This window comes from Bufo bufo, chromosome 9 (genome assembly GCF_905171765.1).
Source record: "Bufo bufo chromosome 9, aBufBuf1.1, whole genome shotgun sequence".
In the NCBI taxonomy this organism is placed as follows: domain Eukaryota; kingdom Metazoa; phylum Chordata; class Amphibia; order Anura; family Bufonidae; genus Bufo; species Bufo bufo.
The window spans coordinates 174205887-174229000 of record NC_053397.1 but is presented as its reverse complement, the minus strand read 5'-3'; the positions used below and the strand labels follow the sequence as shown (position 1 = coordinate 174229000).

Below are 23114 nucleotides of genomic sequence, written 5' to 3'. Positions count from 1 at the left end.
TTGGCTTCGTTTTTTGACCGAATTTTACTGAAATTTTGGTGCAAACTGGTGCATTTTAAACCACATCCCCTTTCCCACAATGCCTCACAAATTTTCCAGTAAGCCATTCCCCATTTTGGGCTAGGTGCAGATAATTTTTCTAAACTTAGCCAAATTGCGCCACATTTTGGCAAAATTTACACCACAATCTAGGTGCAATAAACTGCATTATGTATTGTATTGTGGAAGATGGAAAGCAGCTGCTGGGAATATGCCCTAATTGCTCAAATTGTACTGGCTTATAAAGAGATGCGTGTGCAAATTGTTACAAGGGTTCCGGGACACGGTCACCTTTTCGGATGCAGTTTTGAAGCTGGAGCCACACCTGGTTTTAGCTTCAAATCTTCAGACGTATTCTAGCAGCCTAAGGTTATATTCACATAGCAAAATCCACAACAGAAAGAAAGTAGCAGAGGAGTAGCTTTTTAGAGGAGTTTTCACAAATATTGAAGAGTTTGAGTTGACTTTTTCTGCTTCCCCATTGACTTCTATTACTTCTATTATAGAAGTAAATCAGAATTGCTCATTTTTTATGTTTTGCATAAAGAAATTTTAATTGTAGCTTAAAGGGACACTGACAGGCGAAATCAGCATATATAGTTAGATATATCACATTACAGGTCTTAGAGTCTTTTAAAAGCATATAACTATCCCCGCTGTCCACCTTATAAAGAGCGAAATATAAAGTTTTATAACCTGCTTCTCCGTTCAGCAATCTGCCCAAGGGGCGGCGTTTCATGTGAAAATGCGCCCAGCCAGCCTTCCCAACTGCCGTTCTTAAGCCCCGCCCAGCTCATCATTATTCACTTCGCTGGGCGGGGCTAGAACTCTCCCCAGTCCCGATCCTGCGCCTGCGCAATTCAATCCTCCGGGCATCGTTCATGCCCAACCTTCTGCGCCTGCGCCCCGCCGTGCGACGCACTATAATTAACCCCTTATATGATGTGAGTGAGCAGCGCTCTGAAGCGCTGCTCTGAACAGTGCATGGCTGAGGCAGCTGCAGCCTCAGCCATGCACTGTTCAGAGCAGCGCTTCAGAGCGCTGCTCACTCACATCATATAAAAGGGGTTAATTATAGTGCGTCCGACGCCACGGCGGGGCGCAGAAGATTGGGCATGAACGATGCCCGGAGGATTGAATTGCGCAGGATCGGGACTGGGGAGAGTTCTAGCCCCGCCCAGCGAAGTGAATAATGATGAGCTGGGCGGGGCTTAAGAACGGCAGTTGGGAAGGCTGGCTGGGCGCATTTTCACATGAAACGCCGCCCCTTGGGCAGATCGCTGACCGCAGATGCAGGTTATAAAACTTTATATTTCGCTCTTTATAAGGTGGACAGGGGGGATAGTTATATGCTTTTAAAAGACTCTATAAGACCTGTAATGTGATATATCTAACTATATATGCTGATTTCGCCTGTCAGTGTCCCTTTAAATGCATCGTATTTAAATCAATTACCGCCATCCTCATTGGCTGCAGAGTTTTTCACCCTTTAGATGCCATGATCTCACTTGATCATGGCATCTGAAGGCTTTAATTACAGTGATCGTGCGAGCAGGCGCCATGTTTGCCCATCGCTCCAGCACCTTACATGTATGGCGCTGGTAGCAAAGAGGTTAAAATAAGCTGATTTACCAAAATAAATCTCCCATTTTTCTACTGCTGAATTAGTGGCAGATTTTGCTCAGGCTCACAAATGCTGATGAAAAATACTGACCACATGAAAGTGGCCTAAGGTTGGTTTTAATGTCACAATTATGACGCGTTTTTGGAGCCTACGGAAAAACCTCATTGGATTTAACGCAAGCTTATCAGCTGGTAATGAAATGTTAAAACCGTATCCTTTTTTACGAAGCTCCAAATGCATCAAGATTACACCATGAAAACCCAGCATAAGGATAAGACCAAACAGTCTGGCCACAGTGCAGTCATTTGCACATGACAGGCCATGGTCACCGGGTTCACTTAATGGCCACCTGAAAAACTGGTTGGTGTGGCTTGCATTGTGTGGCCAGCCACAGCACAGCCAGACCGGTTGGCCTTACCCTTAAGGCTAAGGTAAAATGACTGTATTTTTCGCTTTATAAAACGCACCTAGGTTTTTGAGGGGTAAAATAAGAAGAAAAAAAATTGTTTGAACCAAAAGGTGTGCTTTTGGTGGGTTTTGAACTAATGGTGGTCTGTGGATGACACTATTATGCGGAGATCTGTGGCTGATGCATTGTTATGGGGGGGGGATCTGTGGATCACACACTGACATTGGGAGAATCTGTGGACGACGCACTGTGATGGGGGGGGGGGGGGGGGAGGAATCTGTGGCCGACACACATATAGCATCTTATGCTGGTCCCCTTATGACCCTATGTGTTACAGTATTACTTTATTAATGTGACCCCTCATGTCCCTGTGTGAATAGTGACCCCATTACACCAGGCCCCGCTCACAGCAGTCTTTACATATAAAGTCAATTTATTTAATGCTCAAACAGTGGCTCTGGTTTGTTAAACTAGCATAATAGTCTGTAGTAGTACTCACTATCAAAGCGGCGGGCAGGCTGGCAGAGTAACCTCACTCACTCAGTCACACTCCTGCTCCGCCAGCTTCATTAATGAAGTGGGAGGAGCATGATGTTATGCTGCCAGCCTGCCCGCCGCTTTGATAGTGAGTACTACTACAGACTATTATGCTAGTTTAACAAACCAGAGCCACTGTTTGAGCATTAAATAGACTTTACATGTAAAGACTGCTGTGATTGGGGCCCGTTGTAATGAAGTACAGTGACTGCACCGGGCCCCGCCGCGAGTGCAACAGCAGTTGCCGGCCTCCAGCCCCTCCTCCCACCCCGCATGATAGAGGTTTACTGTAATTGATACATCGCAGGCCGGGCTGTGCAGCATAGCGGCCGGCGATGTATCAGACATTTAAAAATTGCACCATTCGCTGTATAAGACACACTCCTATTTCCCCCCACTTTTATAAAGAGAAAAATATGGTACATGTTAACTAAAAACAGTCCATAAATCCCCAAAATTTTGTTTTGGCTAGAGTGCCGGATAATCCTCCACCTGAGGAACTCTTACCAACATTGCTTATTTCATACTTTAATTTCTGCATGCCACAAACACAAGATATAAGGCCACCATGACCATAAGATGCTGAAAAGAACTGCAAACTGGCAAGTGCAGAACCAAATAAATGGAGTTACCTGGGAATAGATATTGATTACCCATCCTCAGGATAGGTCATCAATATCAGACACCCGTCCGACACCCGGGACCTCCACCGATCAGCTGTTAGAAGAGGTCAGGAGCTCAATGAGCGATACGGCTTCTTCCTAGGCCATGTGATGTCACCATACATCAGACACAATTGCAGCTCAGCCCCATAGAAGTGAATGGGGTTCAGCTGCTGTACTACACACAGCGCAGTGCTTGGAAAGCTGCCGGGAGCTGACTGAGCTCACTAGAGCTACGGGGAGTGCGGCGGCTCCCAGAAACAGCTGATCAGCAAGGGGTGCCGGGACCTGGACCCCTGCCAATCTGGTAATAATGACCTTTATTGATGATAGGTCATAATTATCACTTACCAGATAACCCCTTTAAGTAATTGTAAAGCAAGGGAAAATCTATATTTTAGCCAAGACTGAATTTTCAATTGTGCTATTTTTTTTCTTCAAAAATGATAAGACTTTATTATTAAATGTCCATTTCTTTGTCCATGAACAAACAAACAGTCATCCGTGACAATGTCCATTAATTGTCTATTTTTGGGTCATGTGTTATCCCTTTTTAACACGTGTACTGCTAGGCCAAAAAAAAAAAAAAAAAAGGCAATGGAGAACACAGACAGCCCACGTCCGTGAGTTACTGACATGTGAAACAGCCTTTAAGGGGTTCTTTGGGAATAATAAGATTTTAATCAAGTGCCAGTAGCCTGCCTCTCTGACCAAAAGATTCATACTTGCCTGCTCCCTGACGCTCCAGTCCTTCGAGCTGTCTTTATGTTCCTTCCGGTCCCTACAATGTTGACATCCATTGCAGTATGGTTACCTGCTCCACTGCAGTCAATGAATGGCTTCAGAAGGGATGTGGCCGCTGAGGTGTTTAAAAATTTGTTGGAACCATTCGCACCGTGGCTGCTGAGGTGTGACCATGCCCAGGCTGCACTGGATGTCAACACTTCGGGGACCTGAACAAGGAGACACCAGAGGCACTTGAGAAAATCTCATTATTCCCAGACAAGTCCTTTAAACTTCTTATACTTCCTCTGTTTCAAGTAAAAAGCCTTACCACAGTGATCCTTATGTCACGACTAAACACCACACCTGGAGGAAAAAATATATAATTATTCTCCTAACGTTCAATAATATAAAATAAATACAGCAAAATGATTATCCTCATATTCAATAAGGAAAGTGTCTCTTTAGTCAGTCACTATTTATATAAAAGAATAATATATAATGAGCTTGGATTCATCTTTCAGTTGTGAAAGAGCATGCTTGAGGTGAGGAATTAAAGGGAACTCGTCACCATGACAATGCAATGTAAGCTACATACAGTGTTTTAGAGCAGAAGGAGCTGAGTAGGTTGGTGTAGTTTTATGTTTTAGCATGTACATATAATATACACTACTTACTGTAGTCTTACCAAATTGAGAAGAGTGGATAAGTATGCTTAGAAAGCTAATTATTATTACTGGTTTATTCACAGGCATAATATATGATCATAATGAAGGCCGTAGCATGGAGGTAAGTGGTCAGCCTTGCATGTAGAGATCCCGGGTTTGAATCTTGGGGGAGAGTGTTTTGCGGTCCGTTTTTTTTCGTTTCCGTTCCGTTTTTCTGTATGTCATATACAGTAATAACATAGATAAAATTGGGCTGGGCATAACATTTTCAATAGATTGTTCAGCAAAAAACGGAACGGAAACGGAAGACATACGGATACATTTTTTGCGGACCCATTGACTTGAATGGAGCCAAATCATTTGACAGTTAATATATATTGTTGGTTTCTTTATAATCATATTGCGCCTGTGAATAATCCAGTAATAGGTTTTAGGTTTCTAAATATAAAAAAACACTTCTCAATGTAGTAAGGCTATAGCCATTTATTATAGGTTAAATGAGAGAGAGAGAAAAAAAAGCAAAAAAAAACAAAACATAAGTCTCTCCTGGGACTTTAACTTCGTGTCTCTACATGCAAGGCTGATAACGTACCACTTACGGAAAAATGCTTTTTCTATACTGAGAAAACTAACACTTCTCAAAGCATAAAGTTTTGTGGGGAAAAAAAAAAAATGCATACAAAAGGCATTTTCATGGTGGTAGGGCAACTGATAATAAACATTTTTTTAAATATTTGTTTATGCATCACTGTCCAGCACAGTACTTAATAGCGAAGATGTGCCTCACTCACTTAGCTGCCCTGCCCTCACTGCCTCCCTCATGTATTCCCTAAAGCTGGCCATAAACACTATATCTCTATACATACCGTCCTGCCTAACATCGGTAGACTGTCAGCAGTGAGTGCTGACAGTGTCTGTGCGATCTGTATGCCCTGTGCTCTCACTAACTAGAGTATATAGACAAGGAAGTTGCAGGAGACCACTACCATTTCTTCAGCATCCCCCCCCCCTGCTCTGAGTGTATTGAATTAACAAAAGAGGATCAATGTAACTACTTACCATCAGGCACAGGTTTAGTTCCACGCTGCAGGAGCACTTTGGCAGTATCAGAATTTAATGCCGAATTGCCATCTAGTAGCCTATATAAAATGTCAAATGGTAAAGGAGTTGCATAGATATTGTCGACTCAAACAAGTATGTAAAACAATTCTACACTGGTATTTTCATCACTGCATGGTCCAGAATACGATACAACTGTAACCGTCATACACGTTAAACAACCGTCAATATGTTATTCTGCAGACCAAGTTCTTGTGGTCAATGAAGCCTCTGCAGACTTTTCACATGTTTCCCTTCTTGAAAGGAGCGGTGTGTGGTCATGTGATTACAGCCCTGACTGAAGAATCGGCAGCAGGATGGAAGGCAAGGTACTGCTGAAACTCTTCCTTCTACAGTATAAAACTTTCCATATAAGATACTTTGTTGTTGTTTTTTTTTACAGTGAAATGGCCTCTGAGATAAGGGACTGATTGTTGAAACCATCTATTGGTGATCGGTGGCATGATATGAATCATGATGGGTGCCTTGATGCCATCTGCAAGACAATGGAACAGAAGAGGTTGTGGTTCTAGTGGGAGCTTTTCTTCCATGTGTTGGATTAACCCTTTTACCTATAGACCTTACAGGGAAATTTCCTGTTGGGCCCATGCCCAGGGACCTCTAAAGTCCCCCTCATGGCCACTGGACAGGTACATAATGATCTGATGCTCTCAGCATTAATTAATGCTAGATACTTATGCACCTGGCCAGCAGCCGCAAGTGCCCTATTGAATTCCACTGGTTTAAAACAATCCTCAGTAAGGTGATAGGACAGTATTTTATGCTGTACTTTGGTATTTGGTTCTGCTGGGGCTGTATTTTGTGCTGCACTACGTTATTGCTGTCCCCCCTACTTCTGTTGCACCAGCCTACCCCGGTCTTGCGTTGGCCCTGCCTACTTGTGTCGCCCCACCTTCTGTCAATTTGGACCTGCCTACAACATCGGGCCAATTTTATTTTATTTTATTCCAGAGCTACTTTAAGTTCTAACACCCAATCCACTCATAATTTTACTGAACCAGACTTACGTCGCCACAGAACTCTATGATAAAATATTGGCGTGTTGTTCTGTGGACTTGCCCATTATTAACGCTTTTTTTTTGGATACAAAAATCAAACATGTTACCTACCCCAAGCAAAAGGAGCTGTACAAAAAGGTAAAACAGCTTCTGTTTAAACAATGCAATGTACATATCAAAGCAATAACCACTGCAGATTTGTTATATAGATGTAAGTAAATATGTGAAATACTATGAACTTAGGGTAAACCAAGCTTATTACAGAAACGTTACGACCAAAATCATAACACCAGGAATTAAAGGGAATCTGTCACCACATACCTGGAAAAAAATAAAAAATCCAGCTGACACTGGGAGATATGCATGTTTTGTTTTACCGTGTTGTTCTCAGCCATAGCAACGTGCCCCTGTGCATTGGGATGTGCTGACTGACCCCCTTTTTCTTTACTGGGAGATATGCACTTGTCAGCTGAATCCAACCCCACTTGTTCCATGTTGTATATCTGGATTGAGACCAGCAATCAAGTGATTTTATATTATGCAAATTAGCCACTTGGTGCAACAACGCCATGGTCGTTGCACTTAGAACTCCAGTCAGTTTCTGTGCTGGCCACAATTTCCCCTTTCCTCCCCACTCTGAGCGACAGGGCCAGGGGGTGTACAGCTAATAGCGCCTCGCCCTGAAATCTTGCCGCTGCGTGTGCGCCTCTTTGATCAGTACATGAATTCATCAGTCTGGCGAGCTTCAGTACTGTACAGCAAGCGTGCCGATCAATGAGCCATGAGATTTCAGGTCCTGGCGTCATTGCCTGGTCGTCACTCATAGCGGGAGGGGGTGTGGACGGCACAGAAACCGACTAAAGCTATGGGTGCAACAGCAATGCACCCATAGTATATAAAATGGCTTGCATCTCTGGATTGGGACCACCAATCAACATGGGACAAATGGAATGGAGTCAGCTGACAATTGCACATCATCAGTGTCAGCTTGATTTATTTCGAGGCATGTGGTGACATATTCCCTTTAAAGCAATGGGTAGTGGATATCAAACTATCAGGCACGGTTAGTGGACTTTTAACTGTGGAATGTTAAAAAGCCATATTCAAAAGTGGAGAGAAAATAAATAAAATAAATCGTGTGTGCCATGCAGACAATAAGTATATGCACTGTGCATTCACTTGCATGTGTTAAGTTATGGATGGAAAAAGACAAAAATAAAATAAATTACATTACCTTTGCAAGGCTCCTTCTGGGGTATAAACCTTTGCTCCATTTGCCCCCTCTAATCGAGAGTAATGGGTGACTGCCTTTTTTATATGGTTTGTTAATAAGTCCTGTAAACACAATGAACAACATTTACAGTGTTTTCAAACAACTTAGGCCTCCTGCACACTTTTTTTCCGTTCACGTTCCGTATATAGAACCATTCATTTCAATGGATCCGCAAAAAAAAAAAAAAAAAAAACACGAAAGGTACTCCGTATGCCTTCCATTTCCATATTGCCATTCAAAGATAGAACATAGAACATGTCCTATTATTGTCTGCATAACTGAGAAGAATAGGACAGTTGTATTAAAGGCAAGCCGTTCCGCAAAATACTGAAAAAGCCATATGGTCGTGTGCAAGAGGCCTTAGTGTTTCCGTTAGCTTTAGGTCAGGCCTAGTTCACACGTCAGTGTTTGGTCAGCGATTTAATAAGTAATTTCCAAATGTGGCTTTAAGCCAAAACCAGGAGTGGAGCCTAAACTCAGAACAAGTGAAAATCTTTTCACGATGCCATATCTGTGTTTCTGACCCCCCACTGGGTTTTGGATCACAATCCCTGATGGAAATCACTCGAAAAGTGATAAAAACACGAATCACTGACCAAACACTGACATGTGAACTACGTGCGACTGAAAAAAATTGCAGAAAAGTTGACTGCAAAGATCCTGACAAAAACACCTTGTATTTCATGCGCCTATTCCCGCTAAAATGGCAGTGGATTTCACCCGCTGAACTGCAAAGAGTAAAATTTGAGGTGGAGATCTGCAGCATAAATTAACAGCAGATTTCAAATCCACACCAAATGTCAATTTACACTGCAGATTTTCATGCAGAGTGTAAATTCAATATCATTATATCTCATCCACTTTCCTGGAACTGCACAACACTGCAGATTGGCTGCACCAAAAATCTGCAACGGTAAGTCCAAACAGTTTTTTTTTTGTTTGTTTGTTTGTTTTTGCTGCAGACATTTCTGTGACTGCCTGATTTCTCTGTAATTAATAAAAAAAAATAAAAAAAAAATAGCTGCACACACATAAGCAGTAAATCTGAGAAATGGGGATCATTCTATATTCAAGTGGTACTATACCTACTATTGGAATCAATGGAAGCTCTTAGCGCACATTTTGATCAAACTTGTGTCGGGCCCATCTACCACGCGTCAAGGTGGCTTCCGCGGACGGGTCCCTATCACTAATATACCGCGTCTCTTGGACTTATCCAAGTCCACATAATCAGGGCAGTGAACAGGATTTGTAGCGGGTCCGTCACTATACTATGCTGTCCTCAATGAGAATAGTAAAGGTGACAGGTTCCCTTTTAAGTGTTTAATACTTCAGAATGGCTGTTTTAACACAGTATATATTTACAAGTATTCTGGAATCTGATTACAGTAATAAAAATTCAGAGGAAAGAAATTACATGTTAAAATAAATGCAATATTACTTACTGTTTGGACAGGTAAAAATCCATAGGAATCCAGAAGTATTAGATGCTGAATGGTTTCAGGAAATACGGATGCAAACTACAAAATAAAGAGCAATTTTTAAAGGGGATGGTCACTAAGTTTACACATGTAAATGGTCATGTGTACTTTATGGCACTTACTACTATACTGTATTTTTTAATCATGTTTGGGCTGTTCTCTATGTAATTACATCCACAAAATAGCTGCAGATGGAGGGCCTTTTTTTTTTTAATACGCAGATGGCAGGTTCAACAGTGTAGGCTTGATGACAAGTTTCGTCACATGAACCCATTTTATGGACAAAAGCACCATCCAAATGTCAGTGGAGGTCGGGGTTGGGATGCATGACAGCCCGAACATGAAATGACGTTATATTGGTAACTCCCATATATAACAGATGTATTAAAACTAGTGGTGACCTAGTAGAGGCACAATCCAGATAAAGGAGTTGTATGAGATAATTTAAAATCTTGGACAAGCCCTGCAAATAAAAATAAATAAATAAAAAAAAAAAATCCCCTTACTCACACCCCTTTCTCTGGTGCAGGTCTGGACACTAGTAATGCTGTATCCCCCCCCCCCCCCCCCTTTTTACAAAACACAGTCCTCAGCGGTCTAACACCGAGGACAGTGATTGGCTGCAGCACTGACTTTCCATATAACTGCAGCCCACTGTGCACATCAGTGTTGGTGACGTGCGATAGTGAAATGCAGGTGTGAGGCTTCTGACCGCTGCAGCCAATCATAGTCCATAGTGGTAGACTGCTGAGTACAGTGAATTACTGCAGTGGTCATGTGCTGTACACCAGCATGTACCTGCTGCAGTCTGTAAACAAGCAGGAGACGCAGTGCTGCAGAGGGGTGAGTGTACAAGATGATTTTTATTTTGGGCTAGTTCAGGGCATGTCTGAAATTTATAATGATCTTGAAAAAACCCTGTTTAATAAACAATGTTTAAAAAAAAAAAAAACTTAACGTGGGCCGACTGAACAATTATCAGGGGAAGATGAAGGCTGCATTTACCTGCAGCAATCAACTCCATAGTGTAGGGACGAGCGATCCCTTAAAAAGATGGCATATCCCCATACACATTCATTGCTGGACAGCAGATCCCAGCTTACACAGGACAATCTGCAGCCAGAAACAATGATTTTGGTGTCAAAATCAACAACGCTATCACCTGATGAACAAGTGTTTCCTCATTCATCAGGTGATCGGCGACACCTTTACACAGGGCAATTATCAGGAACAAGTATCCCTAGGAATGCTCCTTCCTGATAATTACCCTGATTGTCGAATGATGTAAAGGAGCCTTAGGCCCAAATGAAAACACTACAAGTCCCAAAAATTTGCAACATTTGGATTGCGTCTTTTCTAGGTGACAGTTTGTATAAGAGCATACAATGCCAGTTTAAGATTTGTATCTCACACCTAAGCTATATCCTCAGCTGTCAAGGATTAACTCTTCAGACTTAAGGTCCTTCTACATGGACCGATCTGGCAGTAGTGTTGAGCGAACTCGAACTGTAAAGTTTGGGTCCGTACCGAACTTTGAGAGTTCGGGTACCTGGAGCCGAACTTTGCCGGAAAAGTTTGGGTTTGAGTTCGGACATTTAAAGAAGCTTGTTGAAAGGCTGCAGGGCAGCCAATCAACAAGCTTTTAAGCTGTAGGCACTTAGAAGCCATCACAGCCATGCCTACTAATGGCATGGCTGTGATTGGCCGGTGCATCATGTGACCCAGCCTCTATACAAGCTGGATTACGTGTAGCACCGCCCATCAGCTCCGAGTAGTGCAGGGACAGGAAGCGTGTTAGGAATCTGGCTATTTTTGTTTTTGGGTGACCGACAGTATACAGATTTTTTTTTTGTGGGTTCAATACACCAGCTTTGCACCCCTGACACAGAAATATAATACTAAATCTGGCTGTTAATTCTGTGGGTGACCTATAGCGATCTTTTGTGGGTGCAACGCACCATCTTTGCACCCCTGACACAAAAATATATAGTTAATCCATCTGTTAGTTCGGTGGGTGACATATACCCATTCTTGTTGTGAGGTACACCTGTACTGCATACCTGACAGGGAAATTGATATAGTTAATTCGTCTGTTAGTTCGGTGGATGTAGCCCTGGTCGTGGTGCTGCTGGTGGAGCTCCTGTTGCAGGGAGAGGAAGTACCCCCTACCCACCTGCAATCCCTGACCCTGAATGCCAGCATTTCAAAATTCCTGGCCTTTGAAATGCTGTCATACCGTCTGGCGGAGACAGAGACTTTTAAAAACTTTATGGCGGTGGCTGTCCCACAGTACGTGGTTCCCAGCCGCCACTACTTTTCCAGGCGAGCCATCCCTGCCCTGCACAACCAAGTGGCGGACAAAATTAGGTGTGCACTGCGCAACACCATCTGTGGCAAGGTCCACATAACCACCGATGCGTGGACCAGCAAGCACGGGCAGGGACGTTATATCTCCCTAACTGCACACGGGGTAAAGGCAGTGGCGGCTGTGCCTGAAACGGATAGCAGTTTGGCGCATGTCCTTCCGCCACAGAGGATTGCAGGACTTTTCTCTTTGCCTCCTCCTCCACTTCCTCATCCTGTCACCAACACATTCACCATCACAGCCAGGGGGAAACGAAAGCAGGCCGTTACTACCGAGTCTCAAGCCTGGCCTGGTGGTGTGCGATAAAGGGCGAAATCTCGTAGCAGCTCTGGGCCTTGCCGGTTTGACGCACATCCCTTGCCTGGCGCATGTGCTGAATTTGGTATTGCAGGGGTTCCTGAAAAATTACCCCGATATGTCAGAGCTGCTGCAGATAGTGCGGGCCATCTGTGCGCGCTTTCGGTGTTCTCACCCTGCTGCTGCTCGCCTGTCTGCGCTGCAGCGTAACGTCAGCCTTCCCGCTCACCGCCTCATCTGCGACGTACCCACAAGGTGGAACTCCACTTTGCACATGCTGGAGACACTGTGCAAGCAGCAGCAGGTGATAGTGGAGTTCCAGCTGCAGCACGCACGGGCGAGTCGCTCTGCGGAACAGCACCACTTCACCACAGAGTGGGCCTCCATGCGGGACGTGTGCCGTGTTGTGCTGTTTCGAGTACCCCACCAACATGGCCAGTGCCGATGACGCCGTCCTCAGCGTTACTATCCCACTTCTATGTCTCCTTGAAAAAACACTTCGGCTTTTTTGGTCTGTGTAACAACCTAATGACTAAACAAAGAAGGTAAATGGACCCCTGATTGTTAAGGAGGTGGGATTATCCCATCATTCCATTATTATTTATTTCATTTGCCAGAATTTGCTTATTTTGCAACACACTGGGATCCACATTTTAGTATTTCCATTCATACAGGATAGGCCAATGAGCCTTGTACCAGTGCAGCAGGGTAGAAACAGAAAATTTCAGAATTGACTTACTATTCCTCCAAGAAAACCACCTGCAGAAAAATAGAAAAAAAGTTAGTATTCTTCAGTAAAATAAGAAATGAGTATTCATTTACTAAGTTTAACTTAGGAATGAGCACATTTCCCGTTTTTTAGTACGTGTCTCTTTGAAAGCCATAACTTTTTTTTAGTTTGGTCATGTAAATGTTCTGTAATACAGTAAGAATAAAGCCTCATGTATGTTAAATTTTAATATTTCCTTTTTATAAAAATGAAAAAAAAAAAATGAAAAAAGGGGAAAGTCAATTTTCATATTTTTCTTCTCTTTTTGTTAATGGCACAACGTGCAACTAAACATTTTTATAATTTTTTTACATTAAGTACACTTTCTATTCTAGTCATTTTCATAAATGGGATATATGAGTTAAGCTTTGTGCCCTCCATAAGGCGATACAAGAGATTTAGGGGACATATAATATTACATTTTCTTTATTGCTTATTTCTCCTGTAACCGGGGCTGACATATTAGCCCCTGTTACAGGCGAAATACAGCCCACAGAGGTTGTACAGCTTCACTGCAGAGCTGATCAGGGTCTGCTAAAACCCAGCAGCTCACGGAAACTCCCAGCCCCTGGAGATTACATGACTGCTGGGACACTGCCACTTCCAGATCTCTGTACACAGCACTCATTCATCACTGTGTATAGAGCAATGGGGAAGACAGGGACGATAAAAAAACGTCCCTGCCTTCTCTACGGGAAACCCTGTTGCTATTGACAACGGAGTCCCCGCTCCCACAGCCATATGATTAGCACGCATTAGACGTATATATTATCAACAGGTGGTCGACAAGCGGTTAAGTAAGTGAGCATAGTCATTTCAGAAAGTCATGCATGCTGAAACTTGTATGGGCAAAAACTGTATCCTTGCCCTGTGAACAGTTATCCAATGTTAAACATTTATCACTGATATACAGGATAGGTAGGGAATGTACGATCAGTGACGATCCAACCGCTGGGATGGAGCAGAGGTCACACATTCTTCTTGCCTCTTCATTCAATGTTTATGTGACTGACGGAAATAGTCGAGCCCTGTACTCCATTCATATGCTTCCAATAAGAGAAGCTTGGGTTCCCTGTTCCATTGATCGGTGGGGGTCCCAGCGACCTCCATCAATCATAAGTTTATCAATTATGCTATGGATAGGGGATAAATATTTGTCATGGGATAACCTCATTTAGAGCCATCTTGAAAGCATGTATGAACATGACAATCCCCTCATTTCATGCTATAAAGTAATTTTAGTCAGGTACATTTACGTCTAAATCAGGCATCAGCAGTGGTTTCTAATTCACCGACACTGGTTATGGTATACCCCATTTCTACATATGCCTATTATGAATCTTGCCGTGGGCTCCTGTCCCATCTCGAAATTCTCTGCCAAACATTAGCTTTGTTTGCATAACCCTGAGCATTTCTATACATCAAGGGGGATCACTTGGCTAATTTCTAATTACGAGTACAGCACTGATTCCAGCAGCAGGTCTGTTCCACAAGCAGGGTTTATAATAAGGGAACCGAACCCCTTCCAATTTACAGTCCCATCTCATCAACCAATGAAGTGTCAAGTTGCCACTGGATTGGTCTCCACTCAATTTCTATGGTGATATATGACAGGGCTGTAGCATCATTGACAGGTCTAAGGGGTTATCTAATACCTATAATGACCCAAACAATGCCCGGGTCCCTCCTCTTGAGCATATTTACCTGCTCCCTTGCACACGCGTCACTCTGGATCCCTGCACGGCCGTTGCTGCATCTCCCTGTCGCGTAAATCAAAACATCCGCCGAAGGGGGGGGGGGGGGAGGGGGTGCAGCCAATAGCAGGATGCAACGGGGGCGAGCCTCCCTAACCGCTTCTAAAATTGTAAGCCTTGTAAGCTAACATTATTAAAAAAAAAATAATAATAATTTTCCCCCAAATTTTGGAATTTATTTTATAAGTGTAAAACATATTGCCCCATATTTACCACTAACATGAAGTATGATGTGTCACGAAAAAAAAAGCATAATTGCTTGAATAAGTAAAAGCATTTTAAATGACACGTCATATTTGTAAAATTAGGCTTGGTCAGGAAATCTATGTTTAACACAAAAACTTGATTTAAACAATAGGTCATTCCCTGATGACACATTGCCTTTAAGATGATCCAAGTGTTTGGACCAAGGATCCCACTACCGAGTGTTTGATTTAATGACAGTCCCGGGCGCATCTACAGCATGCATGTGGAGAGGGATGAGTGACAGGGCTACGTAGGTGTATGCAGGATTCTAGTGTCCTCTTGAAAAATGTAATAATTGTAAATCACCGTCCGTATGCTGCGTGGCAATCTAACCACTGCACTTAATTATTCGGAGTCAGAAAATAACATTGAACAAGGTCTATCTGAGACATGAGAGTCCTGATAACAGTGCATCTATAGTCAATATTGGACCCTTCACTGATGCTAAAACAGTGTCAGGAATGTACATAGAAATAGAATAGGGACCTTCCCCTTTGTCTAGTAGGAGACTACAATCCAATGGCAACTTCAGAAGACATCACACTGTCCTGTGTACACATTGGTTGGGGGGAGGGATTGTAAATCGGAAGGGGTGAGGATGTCTTTTTATAAGCCCTGCAGAGCTGGACTGACCTGCTCCTGGCATCATTGCCATGATCATAATTTGATGGACCCAAATGGACCTCCATACAGATCATAGAGGATGCTTAGAAAACCCTTCTACAGAAGTCCATGAGGTCAGCTCCTGACCATTGTACGTATGGCTCATGGTGGCTGCTGTAAAGCACATCTCTAAATGTTGTTAATAACAGCTTTGGCAAGATGGCCGCCCTCATCATCACATTCAGGAAAGAAAATTAAAAAAAATCTTCAATCAGAATTTTTTTTTAAAAAAAATAATATGTGGCATCTGGTTTTAATTTGCTAAAAAGACACTGCAGCCAGATAGAAGCCCATCAACATGCATGTAACTGGGGGTTTGTTATATGCCTATTCTCTCCTCTCCAAGGAACTAGGTATAGAATGAAAATAATACAAGAAATTCTCACCCATACTGTGTGCTAATATTGAGAATCTTTTCCAACCTAAAGCTATGGAAAGAGAACAACATTTAATTAATAATTTCTTGATTATATATACAGTACAGACCAAAAGTTTGGACACACCTTCTCATTCAAAGAGTTTTCTTTATTTTCATGACTATGAAAATTGTAGATTCACACTGAAGGCATCAAAACTATGAATTAACACATGTGGAATTATATACATAACAAACAAGTGTGAAACAACTGAAAATATGTCATATTCTAGGTTCTTCAAAGTAGCCACCTTTTGCTTTGATTACTGCTTTGCACACTCTTGGCATTCTCTTGATGAGCTCCAAGAGGTAGTCCCCTGAAATGGTTTTCACTTCACAGGTGTGCCCTGTCAGGTTTAATAAGTGGGATTTCTTGCCTTATAATTGGGGTTGGGACCATCAGTTGCGTTGAGGAGAAGTCAGGTGGATACACAGCTGATAGTCCTACTGAATAGACTGTTAGAATTGGTATTATGGCAAGAAAAAAGCAAGTAAAGAAAAACGAGTGGCCATCATTACTTTAAGAAATGAAGGTCAGTCAGTCAGCCGAAAAATTGGGAAAACTTTGAAAGTAAGGGCTATTTGACCATGAAGGAGAGTGATGGGGTGCTGCGCCAGATGACCTGGCCTCCACAGTCACCGGACCTGAACCCAATCGAGATGGTTTGGGGTGAGCTGGACCGCAGAGTGAAGGCAAAAGGGCCAACAAGTGCTAAGCATCTCTGGGAACTCCTTCAAGACTGTTGGAAGACCAACAGAGAATTTTTCCGGTAGGCTGATTCCCACAGGGCCACCAATGCCCTCCTCACTGCAGCTGGCCAGGTACATACTACTAGGTGCACTATAGGGGATATTAGAGGAAGTCCAGGCAGCATGCTGAAGGTAGGGCTGGCTTGGTGCTGTGGCTATATCTCACCTCCTAAGACCCCTGCTACATATCTTAATTAGATACCATTAAGGAACAAGTAGGACAGAACGTGGCAGCTATTGATGGCCACCACAGAGGGACAGCTTCTGGGGGGGGGGGGGGGGGGGGGGGGGGGGGTATTTCGTGCTGCACTGTGGTATTGATGATCAGGCCAACTTGTGTTGCCCTGTCTGTCAATTTAGACTCGCCTCACCTACAACATTGGGGTAACTTTCAGTTTTTTTCTAGAGCCATTTTACCTTCCTATTCAGCCCCTGCCGAGCAGTCAGGCACTCCCATAGTGGAGAGGTGGCTGTGCATGTGCGGTGTGCGACCCTCACCTGACACTGGTGGGGTATCCTAGTGATATGCCATTCATGCCCGATATGATACAACCCCTTTAAATAGGAAATTTCCTTTAAAGGAGTTATCCCACAAAGAATATAACTTATAGTTAAATCTAGCCTATAAATATAGACATAGTTTGTATTTACACATATCAGAATAATGCTGACATCCACAAATATTGCAGGAATAACGTTAGTATAGAGCCACCTGCAGCGTCTGGCAGCATAACCTATAATTGTGAGAAAAGGACACTGCAGCATCAAAAGCAGCCGGCTAACCACCCCAGGAATCCCTCAGCATACCTGAGAAAGAAATGCAAGACTGAGCATAGGTTACGGAGGTGGATGCAGAATAATTGTGCAATAGAAATAGTAGATAGCGCTATACTAACACTAATTATTGAATATCTGGGGATATAGGCATATGAGGTGGATTTAAAGGCCATGTACACCTTTGGTGGCAATTTTTTTTTTACTGCATTGCACTCATTTTCAGCTAAAAATAATTTCTTCAATTGGTCTTTATTAAAAATAATGAGGCGTTTTCCCTGCACAGCTTTGAGTTTATCTATTAGCAGGATCTTTATTTTTGGCTTCTTATTTCTGCTCTCTGACATTATTAACGCTCATTATAGCTCAATTCTTATCTTACCGATAATAATGTGGCTTAAATAAGGGTTTATGACATTTTAGTAATTTTAGGGTTATTAGATGACCAGCGCAAAGTGAAAGTACCATTCACACAGCTAGACAAAACAATCAACCCTTTGTCATAGAATGGCTCAATATTTTTTTAATAAAGACCAATTGAAAAAATTATTTAGCCCAAAATGAGTAAAATACAATCATGAAAAAAAAAAAAAAAAAATTGTCCCCGAAGGTGTCCATAGCCTTTAACTATAAACAATATTTTTTTTGCGAGATGACCCCTTTATGAACCGATTTCCTTTGCACTCATTTAACAAATATACACTAGTATGTGTAGAGATTTCCCAAGCATGGGTCATGAAAATACATCAAGCACAACTTACATGTTACCACTCTATGTACATCGCTCAAATAGTCCAGATGTTGATACCTCATTCCTATAGGCATATGGGAGGACTGTCCATGTCCTGAGAAATCCAAAGCTACATAGTAATGGTCTGCAAAATAGGCAACAATGTATTTAATGCCATGGTATATACAAAAAAAAGTTTACAAACGTGTTTGAAGCAATATTGCAGATTTTTACAATATACATTTTTTATATATTGGCTGCCTGCAGGGAACTGCACCACAGCCCCATTCACTAGAGCAGGGGTCTCCAAACCCCGGCCCGCGGGCCACATCCGGCCCGATTGTGCGTTCGATCCGGCCCGCCCGCAGCTGGCAGGTTGCAGGAACCAAATCCGCACAACCGCCCAGGGGCGTAACGATCGCGGTCGCAGAGGATGCGACCGCGACCGGGCCCGGCGGTGGGGGGGGCCCGCAGCTCCGTCGCCCCATCGCAAGTAATTTTAACATTTTTATGTAAATGGCTGGTCGCTTGGGCCCCCGGCCTCTGTGAGTAGTTGCGCCGCCCCACCAACCCCAGCCCTGCCTCCATCCATTCGGGCTCCGCCTCCACCCATTCAGGCCTGGTGGCGCTGTGATATCGCGCCAGCCAGGTCTCGCGGGATCACACAACGCACGCTGGAAGACAGGATTGTGGGCTGCAAGCAAGAGCAAGAAGGCGGGAGCGGAGCAGTCTGACGAGGTAAGTATTTTTTTTTTTAAATGTGCACACCACCACTGCCTGGCTATAACTCACAGGGGGGCACCTGGCATGGAACTAAATGTCAGGCAAGAAATCCTCCACAGGGGACCAATGGGGAACAAAAATATATTTCAATAAGAAAAAAAGGCAAAAAAAATGGAAAAAAAATTAAACAGATAACAGAGGGGGCAAAAATGCAATATATACACACAGGGGATAAATGATTATGGAATATATACAGAGGGGGCAAAATGGATATATACAGGGCCCCTCTATTTATATCCATTTTGCCCCCTCTGTATATATTCCATTTTCCCCTCTTTATCGATATTCCACTTTCCCCACCTGTGGAGCAAAATTGTATATATCTTATTTTGCCCCCTCTCACATTGTATATATTCTGAGTGAGAGGGGGCAAAATAAAAATATATTCTGAGTGAGAGGGGGCAAAATAAAATGTATTGTGAGTGAGAGGGGGCAAAATAAAATGTATTCTGAGTGAGAGGGGGCAAAATAAAATGTATTCTGAGTTTGCTGACATTGCTGTTCTGATGGGGACATTGCTGTGCTGATGGGGACACCGCTGATGGGGACATTGCTGTGCTGATGGGGACACCGCTGATAGGGACACGGGTGTCCCCATCAGCCGCGTCCCCAACAGCAGTGTCCCCATCAGTGGTGGCCCCTATCAGCTGCTAATGGGGACTCCGCTGATGGGGACATTGCTGTTCTGATGGGGACATCGTTGATGGGGACATTGCTGTGCTTAAGGGTGACACGGCTGATGGGGACATTGCTGTGCTGATGCTGACATTGCTGTGCTGATGGGGACATTGCTGTGCTGATGGGGACATTGCTGTGCTGATGGGGACATTGCTGTGCTGATGGGGACATTGCTGTGCTGATGGGGACATTGCTGTGCTGATGGGGACATTGCTGTGCTGATGGGGACATTGCTGTGCTGATGGGGACATTGCTGTGCTGATGGGGACATTGCTGTGCTGATGGGGACATTGCTGTGCTGATGGGGACACCGCTGATAGGGACACGGGTGTCTTTGCGTTGTTTTGCTAAAGTTTTTTCTCTTTTGTTCTCAGTCATATCATGCTGATTACAAAAACGATCCATGTAAAATATATACATTTAATTTAATACATAACTGATTTTTTTTTCCGGCCCCCGAATACTTGTAAAATCTTCAATGTGGCCCTCCTGTTGAAAAGTTTGGAGACCCCTGCACTAGAGCAAAGCTGCATTTCCCTGCCCAGTGCTCGTCTAGGAGCCCCTCAGGCCCTTCATTATCTTAATCGCAGGGGGGTCCTAGAGGTCAGACCACCAAACATAGCGTTAAGAATATGGCACACTGGAAAGAGGGTAAGAGCTTTTCAGGGTATATCAGACATATATACATTCTGAACTCACCTTGGGGAAGCATTGGAATAAGTCTGTCAAAAGTGTTAGCGTTATCCAACCACCCATGTAGGCACAAGACAGGTCGCCCTTCGGATGGGCCCCAGGCTTTGGCTGCTAAGTGTCCCCATGGGACTTTAAACCTCAGTTCTGAAATAAGACATAAAAATATAGTTACCAGAGTATTTAGAGGAAATATTGGTAAGTGATCCATCACAATAGAGCAATTCAGCAATATCTCCTATTGTGAGGACTTTAAAGGGCATCTGTCAGCAGATTTATACCTATGACACTGGCTGACCTGTTACATGTGCACTTGGCAGCTGAAGGCATCTGTGTTGGTCCCATGTTCATATGTGTCCGCATTACTGAGAAAATAAAGTCGTAATATATGCAAATGAGCCTCTAGGAGCAACGGGGGCGTTGCCATTACACCTGTATCACCATCCTGCCATACAGCTGAGCACTGCAGATGTGAACGAATGACATCATTGCGACCGCCTGTGGCCTGCACTGCAGGTTGGAATGTGACTCCGGTATTAGATTTTTACTTGGTCTTTTGGGTAGCATAAAAGGCAGTTTAGGGGTCCTTACTAGGAGCATTTTAATACTATCAGCACTATAGAGGATATTACTGGGGGGCACAAGAGTTTTATTATACTGGGGGCACTAGGGGTGCATTATTATTACTGGGGTACTATAGGGCACATCAGCTGTTTGTGCTGCCCATGAGATTCACAGCGTGCAGTGCGCTGGTTAACTACATGAAAAGCCTTAATGCGTACTAATACGCATTAGCCTTTTTACAAAGCGTAAAATTGCCTGAACAGGCGTCTGACGCTTGTACAGGCGTTATTGCGACCTCTGGTCCCTAGTATTAATAATTTGAATAATCCTATCCACACTATTGGGGCATTATTATTACTGAGTCATTTTAGTTGGGTATTATTAATGGGGGGACTATAGGAGGATTATACATTTGTGTTGAGAAGGTGGAGAACATGAAATAAAAGCAAGTCATCTAAGATGTCTCTGCAAAGTTTGACACACAGAGGAGACGTGATAGAAGTTGTCATGTGGCCAAATTAAGAAGCTGAGGAAGTAGAATGTCTACATTAGACAGAGTACATCGCTGAATGTACTAGGTATATAGCGCTGTATTCTCCTGTATGTTTGGTAGCACTGAAAAGACTAAGGTAGGTATGGTTTGGTGCAGTGGCATGTTTCTCTCCTCCTCGGCCCCCTCCTCCATAAATGTGCTGGTGCTTGCCATCACAAAGGGGCAGCTTCTGTGGAGTTATTTGGTTGTGCTGGGGTGGTATGTTGTTCTACTGGGGCAATATTTAGTTCAGTGCTATAGTATTTCTGATCCAGCCTACTTGTGTTGGTCCTGAAACATGGGCCCTTTTTCCCCCCAGGGCCACATTAAGTTCCTAGTGCGTTCCTGGCTGCAGGCACAGGGACCGGTTCATAGTGTTTATTTATGTGGTGTGGTCAGCAAGGGATAGAACGCTAGCTCATATGTACCCCAAATGCTGCCTAAGACCCCTACAACTTGTCCTGCTGTTTTTGAAAACATACTGAAGCAAACCAACAATACAGATAGAAAAAAGTGGCAGACCCAGGTGTGCATACTGCAGGCATTTAGGCTGGGTTCAGACCTGAGCATATATGATATGCGCGTTTAACGCGCGTTTTTGTTGCGCGTTTTTGTCCATAGTCAACGCGCGTATTACGCGCGTTTGTGTGATTAACAGCAGTGTCCTATGGCTGCAAACGCGCGACAAAACGCCCCAAAGAAGCTCAAGAACTTTTTTGAGCGTAGGGCGTTTTTCAGCGCATTCAAACGCGCTGTAAAACACTCAAGTGAGAACCAGGGCCATAGGGAAGCATTGGTTTTCATGTGTTGAGAGTTTTACAGCGCGTTTGAACGCGCTGTAAAACGCTCAAGTGTGAACCCAGCCTTACCCAGTTAAAGGGAACCTGTCACAGGGATTTTGTGTATAGAGCTGAGGACATGGGCTGCTAGATGGCCGCTAGCACATCCGCAATACCCAGTCCCCATAGCTCTGTGTGCTTTTATTGTGTTAAAAAAACGATTTGATACATATGCAAATTAACCTGAGATGAGTCCTGTCCCTGACTCCTCTCACAGACAGGACTCATCTCATCTCACAGACAGGAAGTCACGGCCTATGGTGTGCGCTGTGACACTGTTGCTACACTTGCAGTTGCCCGCGGCAACGTGTTGCTTAAGTTTATTTTTAAAAAGAAACTTAAGCAACACGTTGACGCGGGCAACTGCAAGTGTAGCAACAGTGTCACAGCGCACACCATAGGCCGTGACTTCCTGTCTGTGAGATGAGATGAGATGAGTCCTGTCTGTGAGAGGAGTCAGGGACAGGACTCATCTCAGGTTAATTTGCATATGTATCAAATCGTTTTTTTAACACAATAAAAGCACACAGAGCTATGGGGACTGGATATTGCGGATGTGCTAGCGCCCATCTAGCAGCCCATGTCCTCAGCTCTATACACAAAATCCCCGTGACAGGTTCCCTTTAGGCTGGGTTCACACGGGCGTTGCGGGAAAATGTGCATGTGCGTTGCGGGAACACCCGCGATTTTTCCGCGCGAGTGCAAAACATTGTAATGCGTTTTGCACTCGCG

At 43.6% G+C, this 23114-nt stretch overlaps 1 protein-coding gene across 2 annotated transcripts in view; it reads right to left on the bottom strand.

The window, feature by feature from the left end:
• SERHL2 (serine hydrolase like 2) overlaps positions 1-23114 on the bottom strand; it is a 38953-nt gene that overhangs the window by 5884 nt on the left and 9955 nt on the right. For both annotated transcript variants that reach the window (XM_040407132.1, XM_040407133.1), the window contains exons 3-10: positions 20457-20594; positions 18328-18441; positions 16014-16055; positions 12935-12954; positions 9498-9572; positions 8014-8114; positions 5722-5801; positions 4326-4360 (exon numbers count right to left, since the gene is read on the bottom strand). In XM_040407132.1, the coding sequence (XP_040263066.1) occupies positions 4326-4360; positions 5722-5801; positions 8014-8114; positions 9498-9572; positions 12935-12954; positions 16014-16055; positions 18328-18441; positions 20457-20594 (605 nt within the window). The remainder of the gene's footprint in view (positions 1-4325; positions 4361-5721; positions 5802-8013; positions 8115-9497; positions 9573-12934; positions 12955-16013; positions 16056-18327; positions 18442-20456; positions 20595-23114) is intronic.